Consider the following 26,727-nt stretch of genomic DNA (forward strand, 5'->3'; position numbering starts at 1 on the left):
TCCCCTGGCAACCGGGCCCTGTCCTTAGGTCTCCAAAGTTCACCTCCTTAACATAAACTCAGGAGTGGTCAAAAGAGCTCGTTAAGAATAACCGAAGACGTTCTTTTCACCTAAATTACTCCAGATCTGTTTCTGGAGCTGGGGATAAAACCCAGGTACTACAACAGAAGACTTCTATCAGTCATTTCTATCACTTAGGCAATCGCATGGGTGTTCGGAGCGCTGGCCAGGAGCCGGGGTGAAGACCAAACTATTATCCTGTCCCACTGTGACCCTGCCCTGTAAGGCCTTGAGCCTGACCTCTGTGCACAGCCCTGAGTGTCCTTAGCAGAGACTAAGCTGATCCCATGTGTTTTTGCGGGGGTTCGGGGGGGGGGGGCGGGGCGGGTGTCCTGCATGGCCTCGGGGAGTTGTCTGGAAGTGGGGGAGCTGAGTGGGAGCTGTGGCTGCAGCCTAGAGTCGGTGGCAGTCGGGGCCAGGGGGTGGGGACAGCGGACGTATTTGAGATGCGTGTTGCCCCTTGTGTGACTCTGGTGGTGGGAGAAAAGGAAACCCATGGATGACAACCAGGCTTCTGGCTGGAGAGGGGCTGAGGTCAGGGGAGAAGCGGGAGCTTGGTTTAGATGAGTCCCCAGGAGGACGGGGGCTTCGAGGGCAGGCATGATCTGGGCTGCGGAGTGGAGGTTTGACCGCGATCTACAGTTGATGGACAATGTCCCTGTAGGGCTGGCGGTTGCGGGGAGCTTGAGTGTCCTTTGTGTGAACCAGCAAAGGACACGTAGGTGTGCGCAGGTGGTGGGGGACACGAGGGGAGACGAAACCTCTCGAGGGCTGAGGCCAGCGGGGGCCCAGACGGCTGCAGGAGCACGGAGACGACAGGCCCGCCCCCTGTGCTGTTTCCTCGCATGTCAGGTGCCGTTACAGGAATCGCTGGTCTCTGCACTACTAAGGCAAAGGTGCTAGCACTTAAAACGACCAGACGCCAAGAACCATGAAACAGCCCAGTTTAGAAACGTTGGGAAAGCACTGTGCATTGCAGGTTGAAATTCAGTTTTTGTGGTAACGCAGAGGTTGACAGTGACCTTGGCCAGCAGCGTCCGCGCAGCGTGAGTAGAGGCGCCCGTGTGTGGAAGGAAGTGGAAGCTGACAGGTGGAAACTTGAGAAGTCGGATTCTGAAGGGGGCATGGGGCAGCTGGCAGGCTACATGGGATCAGGGGAAGCTTTTCCTTTGATACAGTTTAGGATTGAACAGTTAAAGTTTTTATTCCTGCAGTTTTGTTGTTAAGTCACTAAGTCATGTGCGACTCTGCGATCCCACGGACTGCAGCCCGCCAGGCTCCTCTGTCCTTCAGTACCTCCCTGAGTTTGCTCATGTTCGTGTCCACTGAGTCAGTGATGCCATCCAACCATCTCATCCTCTGCCGCCCTCTTCTCCTTTTGCCTACAGTCCTTCCCAGCATGAGTTTATTAACGGGTTAATCCGAAATGTAGTTGTGACTGAAAAAATAAGATACCGGAAGATGTGATATCATGCAGGTAAAACTTTTAAATATACTGATACTGCATACGTCTACATGGATATTAAAGACAAATGTAAGATGTACGCTTGTGGACACGTGTTATTTTAGGTAACAGGCGTATTGGGACAGGTTAAGTAACATTTAAAATCTACAACTCAGTGGTCTTAGCACGTTCAGAATTGTAAAGCCATTGGCCAGAATCAATTTTAGGACATTTTTATTCCTCTGCAAAACTCATACCTGTTGAAATTCACTCTCCTTCCCTCTTCACCCCCACCCCCCGCCCTTGGCAACCACAGATGTACTTTCTGTCTCTAGATTTGCCTATTCTGGACATGTTACACACAAGGAATCCTGCACTAGCTGGTATTTTGTGATGGGCTTCTTTCACTTAGCCTAAGGTTTTTTAACGTTCCTTCAGGTTGTAGCGTATGTCAGCGCTTCAGTTCTTTTTACTACTGAGTAACATTCCATTTTAGGGAAGCTCGTGACAGACAGGGAGGCCGGGGGTGCTGCGGTTCACGGGCTCTCAGAGTCGGCCACGACCTAGCACTGAGCACCACCACCACCACAGTCTGTCCCCTCGTCAGCTGATGAGCGCTCGCCTGTTGTGAGCGTCCCTGTAACAAGCTTCTGTGTGGACACGTGTTTTCTCGAGGGTATGTATCCGGAAGTGGAGTTGCTGGGTCACAGGCAGCTCTGTTTCCTCCGTGGAAGACGCACAAGCCTGTCTTCCGCTGCAGCTGCACCGTTTTGCCTTCCCACCAGTAGTGCGTGAGGGTTCTGATTTATTTCTCCATGTTCTGCACAAAACTTGTTCTTTTTGACGTCAATCATCTTCAGTGCCTGTGAAGTGGCTTCTTTCTTTTGGTTGTGCTGGGTCTTCTCTGGTTGCGAAAGGCAGGGGCTTCTCTTCTTTGCGGGGTGCGAGCTTCTCACTGCGGTGGCTTCTCTTGTTTCCGAGCACGGGCTCTGGAGTGCGGGCCGGGCCCCGTCATTGTGGTGCATGGACTTAGTTGCTCCACGGCACGTGGCGTCTTCCCAGATCAGGGATTGAACCCATGTACCCTGTGTTGTCAGGGTGATTCGTCACCACTGGACCAGCAGGGAAGTCCGAAGTGGTTTCTTACTGTGATTTTGCTTTTCATCCCCCTGATGGCTGATGACATTAAGCATCTTTTCATGTGCTTGTTGTCCATTTGTATATCTTCTGTGCAGAAGTGTCTATGCACATTCATGTCCATTTTTTCATTAGGCAGTCTTTTTGAGTTATGAGTTCTTTATGGGGCCTAGACATAAGTCCTTTATCAGATTTAGGATTTCCAAGAATTTTCTCCCCATTCTGTGGGCTGTCTTCACTTCCTTGCTGGTGTCCTTTGCAATGTCCTCCTCCAGGGGCTCTTCCCAACCCCAGGATCAAACCTGCATTTCTTATGCCTCCTGCATTAGCAGGTGGGTTCTTTACCACTAATGCCACTTGGGAGGACACACTGATGGTGTCCTTTGAAGCACGAAATGTTCTTCATTTCTTTGTCTCCTATATATATATATATATATATTTTTTTTTTTTTCCTTCTTTTTCTTCTTTTAAGGCTTGTGCTTTTGGTATCATCTCAAAAACTATTGCCTAAGCCATGGTCATGGATATATACCCCCAAGTTTTGTTCTAGTAGATCACAGTTTTCTCTCTTACATTTAGGTCTTTGATCCATTTGGAGTACACTTTGTGTATGATGTGAGGTGTGGGGGGGGTGTCTACCTTTCATTCTTCTGTTTGGATACCCACCTGTCCCAGCACTGTATGTGGAAGAGACGGTTCTCTCTCCATGGATTGCCTTGGAACCCTGTCAGGTATATGACCATAAACGTGAGGGTTTATTTCTGAACTCTCCATTTTATTACAAGGATATGTTTACTTTGTTTTACTTTCTAAGATTGTTCCAGCTAATCTGGACCCCTTGAATTTCCATATGAATTTTGGAATCAGTTTATCAGTTTCTGCAAAGAAGTCAGCAAGAACTTTGATGAGGATTGCACCGAATCCATAGATCACTTTGGGGATTACTATTTTAACAATTTCAAGTCTTTTCATCCACCAGATGGGCTGTCCATCCACTTACACAGGTTTTCTTTAATGTATTTCAGCAATGTTGGTAGTTTTCAGAGGAGGTTTTGTATTTATTTTATAGACTTATTCCCAACTATTTAATATACTCTGATGGCCTTATAAATGGAATTTTCTTACTTCATTGCAATTTATATGTTCCTATTTCTGCTTTGTGACCCCATGGACTTCAGCCTGCCAGACTGCTCTGTCCATGGAATTCCCCAGGCAAGAATACTGGAGTGGGTTGCCATTCTTACAAGCTCAGAGGCTTAAAGTAACACAAACTTACTGTCTTAACAGTTTTGGGGGTCAGAAGTCTGAAATGGGTCTCACTGAGCTAAGATCAAGGTGTCAGCAGGGTTCTGGGTAGAAGTTCCTTTGCTTCCTCTTCCAGCTTCTAGAGGGCGCCTGCGTCCCTCAGCGCCTGGCCCCTTCCGCCATTTTCCAAAGCCAGAAACGGCATCACGGAGCTCTGCTTCCACAGTCATGTTTTCTCTTGACTCTGACTCTCCTTCCTCCCTCTTTGCTTTGTGAGAAGCCTCGTGATGACCCTGGGTCCATCTCAGTGATCCAGGATCGTCTCCCATCCCACGTCCTTAACTTAATGACCCCTGCAGAGTCCCCCTTCTCCCTGTGAGGGAATGTATTCGCAGGTGCTGGAGGTCAGGGATGTTCTGGGGGCCATGATTCTACTTATCAGACAGTGTACAGAATACACTGACTTTTATATATTGATCTTATATGCTGCTACCTTGGGGAACTCATTCATTAATTCTAATAGGTTTTTAGTGGATGAAAACTCAGGATTTTTTATGTGCAAGATTACATCATCTGTGAATGGCATAGTTTTGCTTCTTCCTTTCCACTCAGGATGCCTCTTATTTCATTTTCTTGCCTACCTCTCTGGCTAGAACCTCAGTGCTGTATGGAATTGAAGTGGCCACAGTGGACAGCCTTGTCTTGTTCCTGGTCACAGGGGAAAGCTTTCAGCCCCACCATTAAGCATGACGTTAGAGTTGGGGCTTTTGTAGATATTATTATCGGATTTAGGAAGGGTCCTTTCTATTCCTAGTTTCTAGAGGGTTTTTATCATGAAAGGGTACTGAATTATGTCAAATGCTTTTTCTGCAACTATTGAAGTGATCATGTGCGTTTTGGCTGTTTTTGATATGGTGTATAACATTAATTGATTTTCAGATGTTAAAATGACCTTGTATTCCTGAAATAAATCTCGCTGGTCATGGTATAAAACTTTTTTATACATTGCTGGATTTGGTTTGCTATTAATAGTAGTTAGTAGAGGGGTTTTGTATCTATGTTCATGAGAAATAGTGGTCTATGATTTTTTTTTTTTTTTAGTTCTTGTAATGTCTATATCTGATTTTGGTTTCAGGGTAATACTGGCATCATATAATGAGTTTGGAAGTGTTCCCTGCTGTTCTAATTTTTGAAAGAGTTTATTAAGTATTGGTATTTTTCTGTTAATGTTTGGTGTTTATTTTTATACAGATGTATATCTCAATCAGGACTTCCCTGTAGCTCAAACTGTAAAGAATCTGCCTGTGATGCAGGACACCAGGGTTCAATCCCTGGGTCAGGAGGATCCTCTGGAGAAGGGAATGGCAATCCACTCCAGTATTCTTGCCTGGAGAATTCCATGGTCAGAGAAGCCTGGTGGGCTACAGTTCATGGGGTCACAAAGAGTTGGACCAACTGAGCAACTAAAACACACACACACACACACACACACCTCAATCACTTCCTTTATGCCTTTTGTGTTTGGTTAATTTTGTTTGTTTGGTTAATATATGACTTATATTATTTGTCAATATTTAAAGCAGCTTTTTAAATGATTAGATTTTATATTTCAGTTTAATTGGTGTGTATGATGACCTGAGTTCCATCCCTGGGTTGGGAAGCTCCCCTGAAGAAGGGAAAGGCTACCTACTCCAGTATTCTGGCCTGGAGAATTCCATGGACTATACAGTTGCAAAGAATTGGACACGACTGAGTGACTTTCACTTTTCGTGATGTGAAATATGGATCTAACTTTATATTTTCAAATATAATTGATATAGCACTATTTACTGAGTGACTATCTTCTTGCGAAGCTTCCTTTATAATACATTTTCACATATGCAGCAGTCTGTTTCTGATCCCTGTTTCATTTCATTGTTTCTGCATATATTACAGGTTCCTGAGATAAATCTCACTGGCTGTGGTATAAAACTTTTATATGTTGCTGGATTTAGTCTGCTATTAATAGTACTTCATAGAGTGGTTTTAATTACTATTTTAATTTCTATAAGTGTTTTGATAAAAATTTCCTTGGCTCTTGAGTATTTTCAACATAAATTTTTACATCAGTTTGTCAAATTCCACAAAATCTTCTCTACTAGGTGTTTTTATTGGCATTGCATTGAATTTATTGTTTAATCTGGTTAATTGATGTCTTTACAACATGGAGTTGTCCCATCCAGCAACAAGATACATTTCCCCCTTTCTTCTGGTGTCATATGAAGCTTCAGCATTCTCTTCACCTAGACTTTATATCTCTATTTGATTTATTCCTGGCTTTCAATAGTTGTTGTTGTGAATGGGATCTTTTCTCCTACTGTATCTTCTAATTGTTTATTGATATATTAAAACATTACTGATTTCCATGTTATTTTACACCCAGAAATCTTGCTGAAATCTTACTAGTTTTCAATTCGTCTGTCAGTCATCTTGAATTTTGTTAGGTATGGTTGCAGATCATTAGTTTTTCCAAATTTTTATCCCATTTTATTCCTTTATCATGCCTTACTGCATTGTCTCTTACAGAATATTCAGTATTTATGGGGGTAATGATTGTCCTTTTCTTGTTCCTCACTTAATGGGAACTCTTCTGATGTTTCTTCATTAAGTATGATTGCTGTAGGTTTCTAGGCGATATCCTTTATTGAATTAAGGGGGTTTTCCTTTCCTTGCTTCTAGTTTTTGTTTGTTCCTTTTATCAGGAGTAGAGGCTAAGTGTCTGCACGCCATTGGGAGGTATTGGCCCTGCTGCGAGGCATGCAGGGTCTTAGTCTGCTGTGTGCGCTCAGTTGCTCTGTTGTGTCTGACTCTTTGCGACCCCTTGGACTGTAGCCCCCCAGGCTCCTCTGCCCATGGGATTTTCCAGGCAAGCATACTGGAGTGGCTTGCCATTTCCTTCTCCAGGTGATTTATCTTCCAGACCCAGAGATCGAACCTGTGTCTTGCATCTCCTGCATTGGCAGAGGAATTCTTTACCACTGAGCCACCAGGGAAGCCCAACATATTTAGTACATTGCAGCCTTCACCTTGCTCGTATTTCTTCATGAAAGTTGCATCTCTGCTCTGTATGATTGGCTTAGGGCTTTTTAAATTGTTATTCCAACTTCATAAAGTGAATTGGGAAGTTTTCTAACTTTGCTCTGGAGTTTATTTGATGTGTCTTTTTTAGGAGGAGATTTTAATTATCTTTTATTTTTTCCCCATTGTTGCTTACCTTTTTCTACTACTTGAACAAGTCATTTGTTTTTTCCTTAAAGGTATACACTACAATTAGAGTTTAAATGTTAATAATATGTCATTTTGCTTATAATTTAAAAATCATCTTATTTGTAGTTTTGCTCTCCTTTTCATTTCTAATGGTATTTACACTTAGGTCTTCTTTTCTCGATGCTAAAAGATTTGGCAGCTTCATCTTTCTCAGGCTTTTAGCCGTCAGTTCTACTGGGGTTTTCTTATTTCAACAATGTTGATTCCTCTGTGTACGTGCGTGTTAAAGCCTCTTACATCGGATACTTAATTCGCTTTCTTTCACTGTCTTCTAGTAGATTCTGTGGCTATAAACTCTGACCCGTTGGCTGCGCTCCGCGGATTTTGATATGCAGTGTTCTCAATTTATGAATAAACTATTAATAACATCATGGGACTTACACCTCCCAAGAGTTATTCAGAAAGGCGTGAGCCTGATGCTGCTGCTGCTGCTAAGTCGCTTCAGTCGTGTCCGACTCTGTGCGACCCCATTGACGGCAGCCCACCAGGCTCTGCCTTCCCTGGGATTCTCCAGGCAAGAATACTGGAGTGGCTTGCCATTTCTTTCTCCAATGCATCAAAGTGAAAGGGAAGTCGCTCAGTCGTGTCCGACTCTGCACAACCCCATGGACTGCAGTCTACCAGGCTCCTCGTCCATGGTATTCTCCAGGCAACAGTACTGGAATGGGGTGCCATTGCCTTCTCCAGAGCTTGGGTCGGGCAGTGCTCAACCCGCACGGAGTCCACCCGCGCGACCGAGGGATAACCCCCTCACAGAGCTAGAGGTCGGGCGCAGTCTCGCGAGCGCGGCCCTCAGCGCCGGGGCCACGCCCCGCGTTCGCGAGACTCGAGCGCCTGGCGGCCGCGGGCCTGTGAGGCGTGAGGTCTGAGGTGCGAGGCGCGGGCAGCGCGCTGGCTCCGCCCCCGACCTCCGCGACGTCGATTGGCCGGTGGCGGGGCGGAGGGGCGGGGCGCGCACGTGGCGGGGCGGGGCTGGGCGAGTGACGGCCTCGCGAGCCAATGGGCGCGCGCGCGCCGCCGCCGCTGCCGCCGCAGCCCGTGCGGCCCTGAGGCGCCCAGGCGGCTGCGGAGCGGCGACGCGGCACCATGGGTCGGTTGCTGAGGGCCGCGGGGTCGCAGCTGCCGCCGCTGCTGCCGCTACTGCTGCTGCTGGCCGGAGGTGAGCGGGCGACGGCCGGCGCGCGCTGGGCGGCTCCGCGCCAACAAAGAGCCGCGCGGCCGCGAGCGCTCTGGGCGCTTCTGAGGGCGGGGGGCGGGGGCGCCGGGCGGGCGTGTCTCTGCGACAAAGGGCCGCGCGCCCGGGCTGCGGTGACAGGCGCGGGGGGCGGCGCGTGTGGGGCGGCGACGGCAGGTGTGGGCGCGCGGGGGAAGCGGCGCGGGGGTCCGGGCCCGCGGCGGCTGGGCGGGCGCGGGGCGTGCCGGAGGGTGTGGGCACCTGTGTGTGCGCGCGGTCGGTCCCGCCGCGGCAGGCCTGGATGCTCCCCGCGCGCGGTCAGCTTGAGGCGGTCTGAGGTCCGTCCTCGGCTGGCTTGGGCTGGGGGGGCGGGGGACGACCTCTGCAGAGAAACCGCTGCCCTGGGCACCGTGGTGCGGAATCCCGCCGCCCCGACTCAGCTAGCGGCCGCCTTCTGCAGCGGGGCGCAGGCATGGCCAAGGACCCAGGCGGTGCGCCCCGGACGTGGCCCCCGGGCCCCCCGTCCCTGTCCGCACCACGCCTCGAGTCCTCTCTGGAGGGCAGGGGCGGTTCAGCTATAGGCTCTGCCGGCCGGCTGCCTCTCAGAAGGCAGCCATCCCAGAACTGGTCCGCGGAGTGTGTCAGGACCATGCCCAGCTGTTACCGTGCCCCTTCCTGCCAGCCGCGGGTTACCCCCTCGTCCCGCCGCCTCCGTTCGGGGGGCGCGCGAGTGCCCCCCCCCCCCCGTGCTGGTGCGTCTGTGTCCAGCAGGACGTCTCCCTTACAACGCTGTAGGGGGGACACGCCTGCCAGGACCGGGCGGCACTCTTTCTCTGACACACGCGCCAAGTGTGTGCGGTCGCGTTGGTGGTGCTGGACCATCTCTGTTTTAGCGGACAGTCCAGGGTCTGGGCCGTGTCACTGATGCTGCTGGGCAGCTCCGGATGGGTGTCTGCGGAGGACTTAGGGATCTCGGACTTCAGAGGTGCTGTTTAGGGAAAGGGAACCGAGAGAAGGACGCGGGCATCAAGAGCAGACGCAGGGGAGACAAAACATGGGGATTATCGAGACCTTGCTTTTTTCAGCCCCTGAGATACAAGCCTGCTTCCTGCGCCTCCTTTTCTGAATTCGTTTGGGTCAGATTTTCAGTTCTTTGAGGGCGATCCCTGGAATCCTTTTCATGCTTGTGTCTTTTTTGTTCTTTTGGTTGAGAGTGATGGAGGTAACAGAAGATTACAGGTGCTAGAGGGAAAAAAAGATCAGTGTATATCTGAAAGTTAAAATCTGGTAGAGTCTCAGGCAGATTAATTATTAAGTGCAAAAATAGTTTTACACGGAATGGGTAGGTCTCAGCTGCTATTTTGGTGGGCAAGTTTGAAAATAAATAACATCTCGTAATTATCTACTGCCAAGCTTTTGAAAAGATCAAGGTCTTTATAAAGGAAAAATAACCATTGTACGGAAAAATAGCTTCAAGAAAATGACACTGTTCACTGCAGAAGAAATCAAAAGCCAGATTCCACCTTTTCAAACACAGCTTTTCAGAAACATGATCAGAATCTTTTCTTAGTGGCTCGGTGGTAAAAGAATTTGTAAGGCAGGAAATGCAGGATATGTGGATTCGGTCCCTGGGTTGGAAAGATCCCCTGGAGAAGGAAATGGCAACCAACTAGAGTATTCTTGCCTGAAAAATTCTATGGACAGAGGAGCCTGGCGGGCTACAGTCCGTGGGGTCGCATAGAGTTCGACATGGCTGAAGCAACTGCACTCACGCACACACTTTTTATTCCTGTCACACTGTTTGAAAAGATAGACCAGGATGAACCCTGGTTTCTCCGCAGGTGACAGATGGAGGGGGGAGGCTGGGGGAATGAGGCACCCCTTAGTCAGGGAAATGGTTACAATAGACCTAGCAGATTCCTCAGACCACAGTGCTCTCTGCGCGGAGAGCTTCACCAACTAAAGGACTTCATCCCCAGAGGCAAGAAGTCAACAGGACAGACACAGGTTCCTGGCCATCAGGGCTGGCCTGGCGGCAGGACTGAGGCCTGCATGGCCATGACTCCTCTCCCCCTTACCTCCGTTAGCCTCGGAGAGATAGCTGTCAGGTTGTGAAGAGGCACAGCACGTTTGATCCTCTGGTGGTTTCGTGGAGGGTAAATAAAATTCCAAGGATTCTTAACGAGAGTCCTGAAACACTGAAGTAGTGTCTCTCCCAGTAGGTAGATAAAGAGCTTCACCTCGCAGCCCTGGCAGAGACGGCTGCTCTGGTGCCCTGGGAACCTGTGCAGTTTTTGTTGCTTAATTACTACAGACATTTCTCATCAATTGAGTTTGTTCTTCCTGGAGTGCCTGAGTTTTTCCAGGTTACTGTCTTGTGGTATTTGGTTCCCCAAACCTGGGGAAGCCACATCTGAAAGTAGGCCTATTGTATCAGCTGGTACCTTACCTTTACCTTACAGGTAAACCGGGCATTCCATTTTCCAAAGAGCACTTTCTCCCCCAAGGGCAGAGGCTGTCTGGTATTCACCTTTGTGTCTCTACTGTACCTGACACAGTAGGTGGCATAGAAGAAGAGCTGGGGGAGGGGTGGACTGCTTTCTCCTGAGCAGTGGAAGTCCCGTGCAGATGTTAACCTCCAGTAAGACGCTGCAGCGTACCTGAAACCAGCGTTACCCGGTGTCGTTTCTGATTGACAGTATTGTATATTGTGATTAACTTTGTTAAAATTAGAAAATAAGTCTTACTTCAGTAGGGTTGATAGATGACCTACTTCCAGACACAAGGTCCAGGCAGAAATGTAGATAAAGGGGCGTCTTGATGGTAGGTAGGGGCCACTTCGCTGACTTGAGGTCTTTCGGGACAGGACTCTGAGCCACCCTGTGCTTTGGGTTTCCGGTGGGGACCCTGAGCAGGGTGCTGGGAGGACAGGGTTTCTTCCGTCCAGCTCTGTCCTTACTCCTTAGATCCTGTGAGGCGTCGGGTCATGCCGGGTGCTCTCTGTCCTTACGTGTCCTTAGGAGGAAGGACACAAGAGCAGCTTCCCGATGTTTCCTCAGGGAGCATCCACTGGACCTTCTTGCGGGGAGAAGCCGGCTAATTACAGCGATTCTGTTACCTGATTATTTGACGTTAATCTCACTAGGCCTGTTATCTCTTCTGTAAAACAAAAGGGTATTTCTTATTTTTTAAATTTATTTATTTTTAATTGAAGGGCAATTGGTTTACAGTATCCCTTTGGTTTCTACCAAACATCAGCATGAATCAGTCATAGGGAAAGGGTATGTCTTAATTTATTTGCTCGTTTACTCAAACACATCCTGAGCTCCTGTGATCCTTCAGAGACTGTCGAGGCCCGGTCACGACAGAGGTGAGCTCCGTGTTCGCCGCTGAGTGACGGGGGCTGTCCGGTGGTCTGTTGGAGTGACGTGTGCAGAGCCGGTGGTCATGGAGGGGGTGCAGCCTGGACCAGGGAGCTGGGGCGGCTGTTTGGAGCTGAGGCTGGAAGCAGGAGGAGGACTTAGGCGGATGGATGCAGGTGACCACGGGCGTCCCCTGCTTCTGGTTAAAGGCTGTTTGAGACTCTGATAACGTCTTGTTTCTTCCCTGTCTTTTTCCTTGAAGTCACATAGAATAACTGATCTTTGTTATTCACATCAGCCTTTTGTTTAAATGTGTTTGAAGACCCTGACCATTGTCGCTCTTAAACATTCTTTCTTCCTGGCTAAGAATGCCGTGCTTCTCTGTTCTCCATAAAGGAGGAGACTGCTTCCATGAGTAGTCTGCAGTCTGCCCTTCAGAGTGCAGTCCGCACACTGTGGCGGGCTGACCTCACCTGGTGGCCCCGCGTCCGGGGGCTTCCCCATCCTGCTCTGCAGATGGGCGGCCGAGGTGCGGAGGGGGATGGGGGGCAGATGCTGCCCCAGAGTCGCTCAGCCACAGGCCAGAGCCCCTGCCTGCCTTGCTCCACTGCAGCCGCCTGAGTCTGTTCGCAAGACCTGTGTGTCCTCCCATGCAAACGTGTTACTTTGTTCCGCCCCTTCCCTGTACCCCAGGCTGCTTAGATTCAAGTGCATCTGTGGGCCTCTTGTCTGTCCTGTCTCTCTCTGGACGCGTTTTTTGTTTCTGGTAGAACTTGCTTTTGAGTCTGAAACATCTGTCTTCCTTAGTGGCCATTTGTTGGGCTTAAGGCTTACTATTGCATAAGGTGCTTGTAAGCATTAAAATTTAGATAATGCTTGTGTGCTGTGCTTAATCAGTCGTGTCCGACTCTTTGTGGCCCACCAGACTCCTCTGTCCTTGGGGATTTTCCAGGCAAGAAAGCTAGAGTTAGGTTGCCGTGCCCTTCTCCAGGTGATTTTCCCAACTCAGGGACTGAACCCAGATCTCCCTCATTGCAGGCTGATTCTTTACCATCTGAGCCACCAGGGAATCCCAGATAACACTTACGTGACTAAACATTTCCACAGACTGTTAAGTCATATCACAGTGCACTCCAAGCACAGAGCAGGAAATATATCCTGAAATTCCCTCTTTCTTGCATCATTGAATATTGGTCTTGGAAAAGAGAATTTGGAGGTCCTTTCACCCGCCTTCCTCATTTTTCAGATGAGGAGACTGAGGGCTGAAGACTTACAGCGAGTTAGTGATACTTCTGTAATTAGTATTGACATCATAGAACCAGCAAATAGGGGTGCTTCCTGTTTGCAGTGAATGGAAGTGAGAGAGAAGGAACAAAAAGATGCCCTTTATATTACTGTTTTTTGTTTTGTAAATTAGGATAGAGGGTCCAAGGTTCCAAACAGACCTGTCATTACCAGCCCGGGATGAATTTGACCTGTGACCACCTCACATGGTCTTAAAAACCGTGTGCCGCTGAAACACAGATCAAGTTCTTCATGCAGTTTTGGGAAGTGTTTGGCCTATGATAGGAGCCTGGGGAGCAGTGTCCATGCAGGGTCCGGGAAAGCGGGGCCCCTTCTGGCCTGCCCCCCAAGCCCACAGCCCTGGGCATCAGGAGTGTCTGCGAAGCCCCCACCATCGCCCTGGGCCCTTTGTCCTTGAAGGCGGGTCTCCACCCTGTGCCCTCTTCCCCCATAACTCCCAGCTCTCCTGTCTGCGCAGGAGCGTCCCTGGGCATGCGTGCACCCAGGTCCGAGGAGCCCGGCTCAGAGGGCCTCCCCTCCACCTCCCTGCTGGACCTCCTGCTGCCCACGGGCCTGGAGCCGCTGGACTCGGAGGAGCCGAGCGAGGCCGTGGGCCTGGGCGCTGGCCTGGGAGCCCCCGGCTCGGGCTTCCCCAGCGAGGAGAGTGAAGAGTCCCGCATCCTGCAGCCGCCGCAGTACTTCTGGGAGGAGGAGGACGCGCTCAACGAGTCCAGTCTGGGCCTGGGGCCCACCGCAGGTAGCGTGACCTCTCCCCCCTGTGTTTCAGAAGCTCCGTCTGGTTATACTCTGGTGTGCTGGGTCCTCAGGGCTGTGCTCAGGCCGCCTCCCTTCGGTGCTTGGCCTTCTCGCGTCAGCAACTGCTCGATGCAGAGTGCAGGCTCTCGGCACGGGGGCTCAGCAGCTGTGGGTGCCGGGCTCTGGCGTGTGGCCTCCGAGGCCTCCCCCTCGGCCTGCGGGGTCCTCTCGGGCCAGGGCTGGAACCCGTGTCTCCCGCATTGGCAGGTGGATTCTGAACCGCTGGCCCACCAGGGACGCCCCCGTCTCTGGAGATGTGTGCTGATGGCTGCCGGGAGGCCGGGCACCATGCCCGACGGCCCTTGCCTGGCCCACGCCCCGCCCCTTCTCCGTCCTCACCTGCTCTCAGCCTCTGCTGCCCTTCGGAACCTCAGGCTAGGTCTCTGGACTCTGAGGGCCTTGCTGGCCCAAGAGACCCCTTTCCCTTTTGTAATATTCACGGCTGTGTAGTGACCTGTGTTCTGTGCTCGTATAGTTGAGTGTAACACTGGCAGCCCGTGAGATGAAGGGTGTGAAGCCCGTTCTGAACGTGAGAAAACCGAGGCTCAGAGAGGAGGACGTGGGCCTGGAGCCACAGAGCTGTTGGAGTGGTCCGTCTTAGTTCAGGCACCAGTCTGTCCAAGGCCTCGGTTTGGTGGGTTTCTTCCTCTTCTGTGCTGTGTGGTCTCTGTTGAAGGGTCCCTGGGGTCAGCAGACACCCTGTGCCCCGAGGTCTCTGAGCCCCACCAGGCGTTCCGAACGCCCTTCCCTGGCTCTTCCCCGGGGCTGGGCCGGGCTCAGTAGCACGTGGCTGCGGCTGATGAAGAGCAACAGGGCTCTCCGGCTGGCAGCCGCTACCACTGTGCGGGGCTCTTGGCTGGTGCTGAGCACTCAGAGTGGTGCCCAAGTGTGGGGCTGGGCATTACAGAATTTAGCCCTGGGTATTTTTTTAATAAATATATTTTGGGTTTGTGTTCTCGGATTACAAAAATAATACATGAAAAATACAGAAAACATGAGAAACACGAAAACAATCCAAAGAAGAAAACCTCCCCATGATGTCATGATGAAGAGATGATAACTACTAGTAGTTTGGGCTACATGCCTTTAGTCACTTTTATATGCAACATTGGAATCATTTTTTCCACTTAAGATACTTCTTAAATTTATTTCCACATTGTTAGCTATTCTTTTATAAGCTGGTTTTCAGTGACTCCGTAGTATTTTCTCAGGTAGCGCATCGTCCTCGGCATGGAGCGGTTCCCTGTTGCTGAATGTGCAGTTTCCAGTTTGTTTGTTTTATTTTGTCTGTGACCGTGCTGGGTCTTCATTGCAGTGTGTGGCCGTCTCATTGCAGCACCTCTTGCTGAAGAGGTACTTGTGGCACACGGGCTTAGTTCTTTGGCTTGTGGGATCATCCCAGACTGTGGATGGCACCCATGTCACATGCATGGGCAGATGGCTTATTAACCACTGGACCACCAGAGAAGCCCTAGTTTCCACTTGTGATGATGCTGCAAAAACCCATATGTATCTTTGCACTTTTCTGGTTGTTCCTTGGGATAAACTTCTAGAGTCAAATTGCTAGGTCTAAAGATGTGTCAGTCAGCATCCCAGAAACAAAGTCATGCCCACATGGAGGCATCCAAGGAGGTTGTATTTTGGTGGGTTTGTTGTTGTTGTTGGAGGACACGTCCTGCCTCAGGTTTATTTGTACCAACGTCCAGGAGCACACCAGCCCCGTGCAGACAGCAGCCCAGGGGTCACATCAGTCCTCCTGTCCTCACACTGGCCTACAGCGGCCTGCAGTCTGCAGCCTGTGTGGGGGCCTGGGCGCCTTTGAGACAGCAGCAACCGTAGCTATGGTGCCTGGGCCTTGGTTTGAGCCTTGGCCTGGGACTTCGGGACCCTTGGTGATGTGGGCACCAGTACGTTGCCGGGCTTCAGGTAAGCGGGGTAGGTGAGTCCCCTGAGTGTGCGCTGCCGCCCTTGGGGACCTGGTGCTCAGACTCCTTGGGCTCTTGGTGAGCCTCAGCAGGGACACTCATGGCCCGTGTCGTCTCGAGGCCTTCCCTGCTGTGCTCCTGGGCAGAGTGCGTGTTCCTCAGGAACTTGGGGTCCACCTTCTTAAGCGATTCGTGCTTCGATCCAGGGTTTCTCGATGCTGTCTCTGTGCCAAGTTGGGGACGGTTTGTGTGTGGTGTGGTTCTTGGACTTGGCCGTGTCTGCAGATCCTGAAGCGCCTGGGAGCAGAGAGACCAGGGAGGGTCGTTCATAGACAGTGGGCTCACCAGGCGATCGGCATGGGCTGGCAACCCGGGGAGGCCAGGTCTCCTGCAGCAGGGTGCTCAGCGCCCACCCCGGGGACAAAGAAAGGCACAGGCGGCAGGAGCCTGTCGTGTGTGGGGAGGGATGGGGAGCAGCAGTGGGGCGACGGGGACGAGGGCGGGGTTCGGTGCTCGGGCTCCAGCTCCTCCGGGGACCCTGTTGCCGGCTGTGCTTCCCCAGCCTGTCGAGGGGTCTGGGTGGGGCTGCTAATGGTTCACGGGGTGGGTCCCCGGCGGCGGACGGGGTGGACCTGACGTGGACGTGCCTCTTCTGCAGGCTTGTGTCAGTGTGGCCAGGGCGGCCTCCAGAAAGGGCGCTCCGGTTTGCATGCCCATCAGGGGGAGTGAATGCCAGGTTCTGGACCCTCCCCATCACTGAATTCTCTGACTGGGAGAGCTTTGTCGGTTTGACACACAGAACTCTAATGGCTGGTAAGTTTTTACTGTGGGGCTTCTCTGGGGGCTCAGCAGTAAAGAATCCGCCTGCCAATGCAGATGCAGAGACGTGGGTTCAGTCCCTGGGTCAGGAAGATCCCCTGGAGGAGGAAATAACAACTCACTCCAGTATTTTTGCCTGGAAATTTCCTTGGACGGAGGAGCCTGGTGGAGTCCTTGAGGTCACAGGGTTGGACACGACTGAGTGACTATAAACAACAATGGTTTGTAGCTGAAATGTGTTTAAGTTAAAACACACACACCCTGAATGTATTATATAGTCTAGTTCTTTTTGATTTGAAGCACGTGCAATTAAGAGCAAACTTTGGAGTCAGGCAGAGTCCAAAGTTCCAGCCCTGTGATTTTGGGCAGGTGGCAATCTAAGCCTGTTTTCTCTGGAAGAAAATAGTATCACAGCATTGTGAGGTTTAAATGCAATAGTATATTTGAAGTGCTTAACACATGGTAATGTGTTATGAGATAACATGAAAATGTTAGCTATTATTATTACATTTCCATTTTTTTGAGGCTTGCTTATCACTGTATAAATCTTTATATAAAAGGGATACAAACTTAGTGTCTGACATAAAGTTTTTTCCAGTTTATTGCTTTTTATTATAGTAATACTTGACATACATAGGTGAAAATCTTTAAGCTTTACAGTCTTCCTTTTGAAATGTTCTTATGTGTTTTGTTTAGAAAAGCCTTTGTCTCTATGAGATAGATGCAGTTTTATTTCTTCTGTTCTTTTCCAGCTTAGGTTTTGCTTGTAACTATCTGCTGGCTGTCTTCTGCTCGGGCCAAGGTGTAAGTGCGGATGGAGCTTGCCCTGGTGGAGGGCTGTGGCCGCAGCAGCTGTGCTGCGCTCAGTCACATCCGACTCTGTGACCCCGTGGACTGTAGCCCGCCAGGCTCCTCTGTCCATGGGATTCTCCAGGCAAGAACACTGGAGTGGGCTGCTATGCCGTCTGCCAGGGGATCTTCCCGACCCAGGGATCAAACCCAGGTCTTCTGCATCGCGAGCAGATCCTTTACCAGCTGAGCTGCCCGGGAAGCCTGGCTGGGGCGGCGCTCTGGGTAGTCTGTCCTCTCCTCGTTGAGTTGCACCCTGTGTCCTCCGTGGTGCTGTGAGGGGTCTTCCCTTTTGTCCAGACTCTTGGGGTTTTGGTGGGAGAAGAGCTCAGAGGGTCTGGGGAAGGAGCAGCTGTGCGCCTGGCCCGTCCTGGGGTAGCCGTGGGGTGGCGGGGCCTGACCAGCTCGGGTTGCTCTGCCTCCGCCTTCCCGCATGCATCTCCCTTCTGTTCTCTCACGTGGACTCTCTCCTCCCAGTGGCCTCCCGGGACTCAGTCACTGGCCGTCACTCAGAGTGACAGGTCCTCCCTCTGGCTGCACGCACTGTGATTCCTGGTCTGTGCTGCTCGCCCCAAACTGTGGGAAGACGCCTGGCCGCTCGGGCCGGGACCGACGAGGGCTCCTTCCTCCCCCCCCAACCCCCGTCGCTCCGCGTGCCCATAGCTTTGCGCTGTCCCCAGCGTAGTCTCTTCTCTGCACGGCCAAGGAGGGCTCTGAAGGAAGGGGACCGTTGGGGTCCAGGCCACACGTCCCGGCTCTGCAGGAGACGCCCTTGCTGTCTGGTCCCTCCGTCCTGCCGTCAGCCCGCTTGGTGGATGTGAGACTGAGGACGCACAGGGTGCTCAGCGCCTTCCCAGGGTCACAGCCGCTGTGTGGCAGAGCTGTGTTGAGAGTCAGTGTCCGCTTACTGACCGTGCCGGCGGCACCCTCGCCCTATCCCACCTCTCCATTCCGGCCGCCTGTGGGCTGGGTCCTGCCTTAGCCCCTGGCCAGAGAGACTGCCCTGAGAGGCTCCTGCAGGGGCTGGGGCCTGCCCCTTTCCGTGCTGGTGGTGCCCTGGCCTGAGGGCTGCAGTGCAGCCTGTGTCCCCGCGCTGGGCCCCTGGCTGCATGGAGGGCACACCTAATCCTAATTCTTGCCCCAGAGGGGACATCTCTGTGCTGGCGCAGGCCCTGAGGTCAGCCTGCCGCTGTGTTCTCATGGCGCGGGGCTACACTCTGAGACCGTGACAGGCTGGTTTGTACCAGGCAGGTCCTGCCCTGAGAGCACGCCCTACCTAGGGTGGGCCCGTGTGTGCACTCCCCTTGCCCCCTGCTCCCAACCCGGAGAGTCAGAGGCTTCCTTCCAGGGTCTCCAGGAGGGGGGAGGGCGTCATTCATGGGGTGGCTGCTGAGGTCGGGGAGACACAGAGGCCTGCAGAGGGCTTGCCAGGGTGGGGAGTCTGCCCAGAGTTCAGCGCGAGCCTCACAGACCGCTCGTGCAACAGCAGCTTCGACGGCTGGCGGCCGTGCTGCAGGCCGTCCAGCCTCAGGGCTGTTTCAGTGGTGAGGGGGTTTACCCGCGAATCCAACTCTGCTAGGCAGCAAGTTGGGTGTTCTGGTGTGTTACCTCATTTAATCTTCACAGAAGCATTGAAGTATTTATTGTTATTCCCATTTGACCAGTGGACAAACTGAGGCTAGTGGAGTCTGGGTAACAGCCCAGCTAATAAGCGCAAGACCCAGAATGCACACCCTGGCTGTCAGACTCCAGACCTTGGCGCTCTCTCTCCTGTTGCCTCCCAGCTCAATGATTTTACTAGAGCCTGGCAGTAATGTCTTAGGTCTTGTGTAGGACTTGGCACTGTTTTTTCACAGTGCTTGCGCCTTGCGTAGTTCGCTGCAGTTCACAACCGCTCTGCGGGTCAGCGGGGCAGTAGGTGAGGCTGAGCCTGAGAGGTTGTGAGCTTCGTCCGAGGTCCAGCGGTGCGTGTGCAGCAGAGCCCAGTCTGTGGTCAGGGCCCCCTGAGCAGGCCTGCCCTGAGCCCTGCAATGGGGTGTGTCAAAGAGGGAACAGTGCGTGGCTGTCCTGGGGCCCGGTTCTGCACCTCCTTTCTGGTCTGTTTGCCTGGAGGAGCTGGGCCTGCTCCGGGAGTGTCTTCGGGGGCCTGACGTCCCAGCCTGGCCCGTGATGAGGGCTGTGACCTTTCTAACCTTGGCTTCAGCCTCTTCGTCCTCAAGTGAGACCGTGGGAGTGATAGATTGAACTCTTATCCAGCTCTAAAATATTATGATTCCCTGACGTTTTGGGTGAAAAGACTGGTCTCAACAAAGAAGGGAAAAAAAGTAGAACGTACATCCCTGCCCTACCAGCGAATCAAGCCCGGCTGTAGCCCGATTAGTTAGTTCACGCACTACGTTCGTGACCAGGACTAGTTTCCCGGGTTACCTCCATCCCCAGACAGTCCTGCTGCCGCCCCACGCTTTAGTTTTCCAGTCTCCTTAACAAAGTTCTGTGCCTGTGGCTTTAATTTTCCTAGTGAGCAAGCTAATTAGTGTTCCACAGGATTATTCAGACTGGCATGTTCTAGGAGCCCAGCTCAGACAGGCTTACAGGCCTGTGTGCGAGGAGTGTGTGCTGGCCTGTGACCCCAGCGCCCAGGGTCAGGACCTGCCTCAGCCCTCATGGTTAGCGTCCCTCCCTCGTCCTCACTCCTGGCTGGCTGCTGTGGTCACTGAGTGAGGCTCCCAGCCGCTCTCGCTTAGCAAGCCCAGCGTGGGGAGAGCTCAGCTGGAGAAGATGCAGGGCAGCTCCTTGGTCTGGCCTTGTCTGGGTCTTGTGCCCCCCGAAGCCAGCGTAGGGCCCCGCACTCCTGGGCCAGGTAGGAGAGGGTGGGAGGGCCCCTCAAAGGAGGATCTAGGTGCCGTTGACAGAGGGGGACAGAATGATGCTCTTGACTGGGGGCGCCCCTGAGTGCTTAGCTCTCTAATCATTTTCACGTGGAATTCTCTTTTCTCTCATGGCAGCCTGACTAGTCTCATGTCTCATCGTGGGGGAGATGGCTCGGGGAGGTTCCCAGGTGGTGGTGGCAGGGGCTCAGCCCTGCGGGCTCTGCTTCAGGACCCGCTCCTTCTCTGTGGCCGCTCCTTCCTCGCGATGCTTCAGTTGCCGCTGTCTGAAGTGAACTTGTGGACCCCAGGTCACCACAGCAGCTGTCTGCTGGGCCTGGAGGTGATTTCCGTGCCGCCGTCTTGGTGGGTCGTATCTGCTGTGCTGTGATTTGACCTTCCCGGCAGCTGCACACACCTCAGGCATGTTTCCTGACAGAAGCACTGCACCTAGATGCCAAAAGAAGAAAAGAAAAATGTGTCATGTTTTTGTTTTATACTAGTAATAAGTGTCCTTATGTGAAAGTCAGAAACAAGCAACAAGTTAAAAGAAAAGAACCAAGCGTCCATAACCTCATCATTAACCCAGAGTTAGTGAGTGGTAACATTTTAGTGCATTTCTTACTGGACTCTCTACCTATATAGATAATAGATAAAGTATGCTTCTATGAAAAATGGCATTTGCGGGCACAGATCTTGCTGTTTCACTTGCCCACATCTTTCCAAGGCAGCAGACACAGCTCTCCAGCCTCAGCTTTGAGACTGAGTTAGCACCTCAAGTGTGGACGGGCTGGCTGCTTCAGTCAGCCTCCTGCCCTGTGAAAGCGGCATTGTGGCGTGAGCAGAGTGTCATGAGCATCCATAATTGCTTCCTTAGATTGTGTTCCTAGAAATAATAGCCTCAGGGTGTTTGTCTTTAAGGGGTTTCATGTGTGCTTCCCCTCCAAACTGCAGCCAGGTTTCCCTGCCATCGGTGTCAGGTGGAGTGCCTGTCCCCGCGGGCGTGGCGCCGGGTGTGGCGCTGAAATGTGCTCCTGTTGGTCAGGCTGCCAGTCCACGAGATTTGTCCCCTGGGCTGATTTACATTGCTGTGATGACTGTTGAGTCTGACCGTTAAAAAGTCGTGTTTAATTATACGGAAGGCTTCTTTGCTTGCATGTCTGTTCTACACAGACCTTTTGTGAGTTTTGTGAATGTTTCTGTATTAATACTCCGTTGAATAACTCGCTTTAGTGTTGCACTCAGGGGACAGTTTTCAGTGATTTGGCATTAACCTAAAGGGACATTTAAAGTGATCTTTCAAGGCTACTGGCTCTGATGCTGGTTTTAATTCCTTGTCTTAAATGGAGGAATCAGTTCATTACTGTTTGAGCTGAGACTGGAGGTCACATGAGAGGATGGCTTAGCCTGGAAGGCGGAGATAAAGTTCAGTGCAACCTTGATAAACAGGAAAGAGACCTACACAGCTAGAGTGAAGTATTAGGGGGAAAAGTATACAGCATGATCTTTTTAGGGAAAGCACCGTAGTGAGATTAAGGGGGGAAAAGGCCTGGATGCAGCTTATGTGCTGTGATAAAGTCAAACTGTGTGTGAGTCAGGAAATCTTCCTTTACATTTTGTGTTAGTTAGCCTCCAGTTAATGAATTTTGGTCAGTTTCTAAGTTTTTTTCACCAAATATTTATTTTGGTGTGCACTCTTTTTTATTTGAGCATTTTTTATTTTGGAATATGGCTGATAAGCAATGTTGTGATAGTTTCAGATGGACAGCAAAAGACCCAGTCATACACACACATGTAGCCATTCTCCCCAAAACTCCCCTCCCATCCAGGCTGCCACATAACATTGAACAAAGTTCCCTGAACTCTACAGGAGGTCCTTATTGGTTTTCCATTTTAAATACAGCAGTGAGTACCTGTCATCCCACACTACCTTAGATGTCCCTCTCCCCCACATCTTTCCCCACTGGTAACCATAAGTTTCTTTTCTAAGTTGGTGAGTGTGTTTCTGTTCTACAAATAGGTTCATTTGTATCATTTCTTTTCAGATTCTGAATGTGAGAGATACCATGGTATTGCTCTTTCTGGTACTGACTTAAGTTCACTCAGTATGACAGTCTCTGGGTCCATCCATGTTGCTGCAGACGGCATTAGTTTGTTCTTTTTGTGGCTGAGTGATATTCCATTTGTATATATGAACCACATGTTCTTCGTCCTCTCCTCTGTCAATGGACATTCAGGTGACTTCCATGTCATGGCTGTTTTTAACAATGCTGCGGTGAACGTGGGGTGTATGTGTCCTTTCAGATCACGTTCTTCTTGGATATGTTCCCAGGAGTGGGGTTGCAGGGTCATATGGTAGCTCTGTTTTTAGTTTTTATTAAGGCATCTCCACAGTGGCTGTACCAGTTTACATTCCCACCATTGTAGGAGGGTTCTCATCTCTTCACATCCTCTCCAGCATTTCTTTGTGGATTTTCTTTTAAGAGTGTTTGAAAGCTTGTCAGAAATCACTTATCAGTTTACAAAATTCCACTTACAATTCAGTGCAATTCAAGAAAAGGTTTGAGCAACCATGTTTATCTGGTGGTTTTGGCATCCCTGTACATAGGGTGACTCACGACCTCTGAGAATCAATGAATCTTTATTATTCTTCTTTGGTACAGTTAAATTCATTTATTTGTTATGACTGCACTGGGTCTTCATTGATGCACATGTGCTGCAGCGGTTACAGCTCGGGGGCTCCCCGGTGTGGGCTCCGTAGTTGTGGCGCACAGGCTTCATGGCCCCACAGCACGTGGGGGTCTTATTTCCCAGATCAGGAATGGAGCCCGTGTCCCTTGCATTGGCAGGCATGTTCTTAACCCCTGTGTTACCAGGGAAGTCCCCTGTTTGTGGATTTTTTTATGATAATAAGTCTGACTGGTGCGAGGTGACACCTTGTTTTGAGTTTTGATTTGATTTCTCTGACATCAGTGTTGAGCCTCTTTTCATGTGGCTCTTGACCATCTGTATGTCTTGTTTGGAGAAACATCCATTTAGGTCTTCTAACCATTTTTTGATTTGGTGGGTTGTTTGGATGATATTAAGCCTCACAAGCTGTTTGTAAATTTTGGAGACTAATCCCGTCAGTCATGTCATTTACAATTATTTTGTCCCATTCTGTGGGTTGTCTTTTTGTTTTGTTTATGGTTTCCTCTGCTGTGCAGAAGCTTTTGAGCTTAATGAGGTCCCATTTGTTTATTTTTGTTTTTATTTCCATTATTTGGGAGCCAGATTGGAAAATATGTTAAGATTTATGTCAGAGAGTGTTCTGCCTATGTTTTCCTCTAGGAGTTGTAGTGTCTGGTCTCACATTTAGGTCTTTAGTCCATTTTGAGCTGCTTTTTTGTGTATAATGTTAAACAATGATGTAATTTTATATTTTTACATATAGCTGTCCAGTTTTCCCAGCACTTTTTGTTGAAGAGACTGGTATAGCCTTGCCTCCTTTGTCATGCATTAACTGACCATAAATGCATGGGTTTACTTCTGGGCTTTCCATTTTGTTCCATTCATCAATATTTCTATTTTTATGCCAGTTCCATGCTAATTTTTTTTAATTTATCTTTATTGGAAGCTAATTACTTTACAATATTGTAGTGGTTTTGCCATACATTGACATGAAACAGCCATGGGTGTACATGTGTCTCCCATCCTGAAACCCCCTCCCACCTCCCTCCCCATATCATCCCTCTGGGTCATCCCAGTGCCCCAGCCCTGATTAACGCATATATATGGAATTTAGAAAGATGGTAATGATAACCGTATATGCGAGACAGCAAAAGAGACACAGATGTATAGAACAGTCTTTTGGACTCTGTGGGAGGAGGCGAGGGTGGGATAGTTTGAGAGAATAGCATTGAAAAATCATATGTGAAACAGATCGCCAGTCCAGGGTCGATCCATGCTAGTTTTTAAAAATGTATTCTTTATTTACGTAATTTTGGCTGCACTAGGGCTTTGTTACTGTGTGTGGGCTCTCTCTGGCTGTGGCGAGTGGGGGCTACTCTCTAATGCACCGCATGGACTACTCATTGTGGTGGCTTCTCGTAGCGTGGGCTCTCGGCAAGCAGGCTTCCGTAGTTGGAGCACATGGGCTCAGCAGTTGTGGCGTGTAGGCCTAGTTGCCCTGTGGAATGTGGGATATTCGCAGACCAGGGATCAAATTCATGTCCCCTGCTTTGGCAAGTGGATTCTTAACCACTGGACCACCAAGGAAGTCCCTACCATACCACTTTGATGACTATGGCTTTGTAGTATAGTCTGAAGTCAGGGACCCTAATTTCCTCCTGCTCTGTTTTTTCCCCAAGATTGCTTTGAGTCCTCAAGCTCTTTGTGTCCTATACAGATTTTAAGATTTTTGTTCTAGTTTTGTGAAAATTGACATTGGTAATTTGACAGGATTTGCATTGAATCTGTAGATTGCCTTGTGTAATATAGTCATTTTGACAATATTGATTCTTCAAATCCACAAACATGGTATATCGTTCCATCAGCCTGTATCTTTGATTTCTTTCATCAGCATCTTACAGTTTTCAGAGTACAGGTTTTTTTGTCTCCTTAGGTAATTTATTTCTAGGTAGTTTAGTTTTTTTGATGCAGTGGCAGATGGATTGTTTCTTAAATCTCTCTTTCTGATCTGTGTTCTTAGTATACAGAAATGCAGCAGATTGCTGTGTATTTTGTAACCTGCAACTTTACAAAATCATTGATGCGCTCCAGTAGTTTTCTGGTAGCATCTTTAGGATTTTTTATGTATAGTATCGTGTCATCTACAAACAGTGACAGTTTAACTTCTTTTCCGCTTTGGATTCCTTTATTAGGTTCATACAAAAGTAATTGCACTTTTAGACTGTGACTTTTAAATTATAATAACTAGGCTCAAATCCATCTTTATTAATCAAAATAGGAACAATTACAGTCAACACATTTTTGCCAATGAGACATGTTTGTTTATTCCTGTAGCATAAAAATCTGTGCTTCAGGATTTGATGAACTCTTGGAAAGTATTTTCTGCTTCCTCCTGGTTCTAGAACAGGTGTTTTTCCCTGCACTAAGTTGTTGAGATGCTTGAAGAAGTGGTAGTCGGGTGTCGAGAGATGAGGTGAATACCGCAGATGAGGCAGAACTTCGTAGCCCAATTTGTTCAACTTCTGAGGCATTGGTCGTGTCACGGGGGATTGGGCCTTGTTGTGGAGAAGTGGACCCCTTCCGCTGACCAGTGCCAGCTGCAGGCATTGCAGTTCTCCATGCATCTCACTGGTTTGCTGAGCACACTTCTCAGATTAATGGTTTCACCAGGATTCAGAAAGCTGTCATGGGTCAGATCAGCAACAGACCACCAGTGACCATGACCTTTTTACTTTTATTTTTTTAAACTTTTTATTTTATATTGGGGTACAGTTATTTGACAGTGTTATTTTCAGGTGTACAACAAAGTGATTGAGTTATACATATACATGTTTCTATTCTTTTCAAATTCTTTCCCCAGTTAAGTTCCTGTAGAATATTGAGCAGAGTTCCATGTACTATACAGTAGGTTCTTGTCAGTTATCTCTTTTATTTTTCATATATATATATATATATATATATATATATATGTATGTATGTATGTATTATTGAAGTATAGTTGACTTACAGTGTTTCAGGTGCAGATCAAGGTGATTCAGTTAACATATACACATGTATTATTTTCGAAATTATTTTCCATTATAGGTTATTACAAGATACTGACTATAGTTCCCTGTGCTATTCAGTAAACCTTTGTTGCTTGTTGCATATCTATTTTTTTAAATTAGAAATCTAATGTTCTATGCTTCCCTGGTGGTTCTGACAGTAAAGACGCTGCCTGCAATACAGGAGACCCAGGTTCTATCCCTGGGTTGGGATAGAACTTTCTATCTATCTTATCCCTTGGAGAAGGAAATGGCAGCCCACTCCAGTATTCTTGGTGGAGAATTACATGCTAAGTCAAACAAATGGAATCTAAATGTCATAAATTTAGTTAGGCAAAATCATAAGTTTTCTAAAACATATTTTATACATATTATTTATATAGATGTATAGAAAAGCTTTTCTCCTATGCTAAGTAAAGGCTTGAGAAAGAACTTCAAAAAAAAAGAAGAGATGGAGAAATTGGAAAACAAATGAAATGGAAGCACTGAATGTGAAATAGAAAAAGTGAAACAAACTAGATAAAAGATCATCATATAGTCTACTTATTTTTAAACATAACTGCTCGTTAGAAACATGTCTGGAGCTCTGGAGCAAAAAAAGCAATACTTCAGCATTTGTATTTTTCAAAAAATTTCAAGATAATTCTGATATACATCTGGATTTTAAAAAGTGATTGCAGGTTTTTCTAGTTATTTTTGGTGATACAGAGCTCTATTATTTTTCT

The 26,727-nt window shown here is 49.3% G+C and overlaps 1 protein-coding gene across 2 annotated transcripts in view; it reads left to right on the forward strand.

Annotated features, from left to right (window-relative positions):
• Positions 1–8,194: 8,194 nt before the first annotated feature.
• The window catches only part of PODXL2 (podocalyxin like 2), a 39,530-nt gene continuing 20,997 nt past the window's right edge, over positions 8,195–26,727 (forward strand). The window contains exons 1-2 of one of the 2 annotated variants that reach the window (XM_043442878.1): positions 8,195–8,351; positions 13,491–13,769. In XM_043442878.1, the coding sequence (XP_043298813.1) occupies positions 8,279–8,351; positions 13,491–13,769 (352 nt within the window). In that variant the 5' untranslated portion in view covers positions 8,195–8,278. The remainder of the gene's footprint in view (positions 8,352–13,490; positions 13,770–26,727) is intronic. The other variant, XM_043442879.1, reaches the window with a different exon arrangement.

The sequence above is a fragment of the Cervus canadensis genome, chromosome 22, assembly GCF_019320065.1.
Source record: "Cervus canadensis isolate Bull #8, Minnesota chromosome 22, ASM1932006v1, whole genome shotgun sequence".
Lineage (NCBI taxonomy): Eukaryota > Metazoa > Chordata > Mammalia > Artiodactyla > Cervidae > Cervus > Cervus canadensis.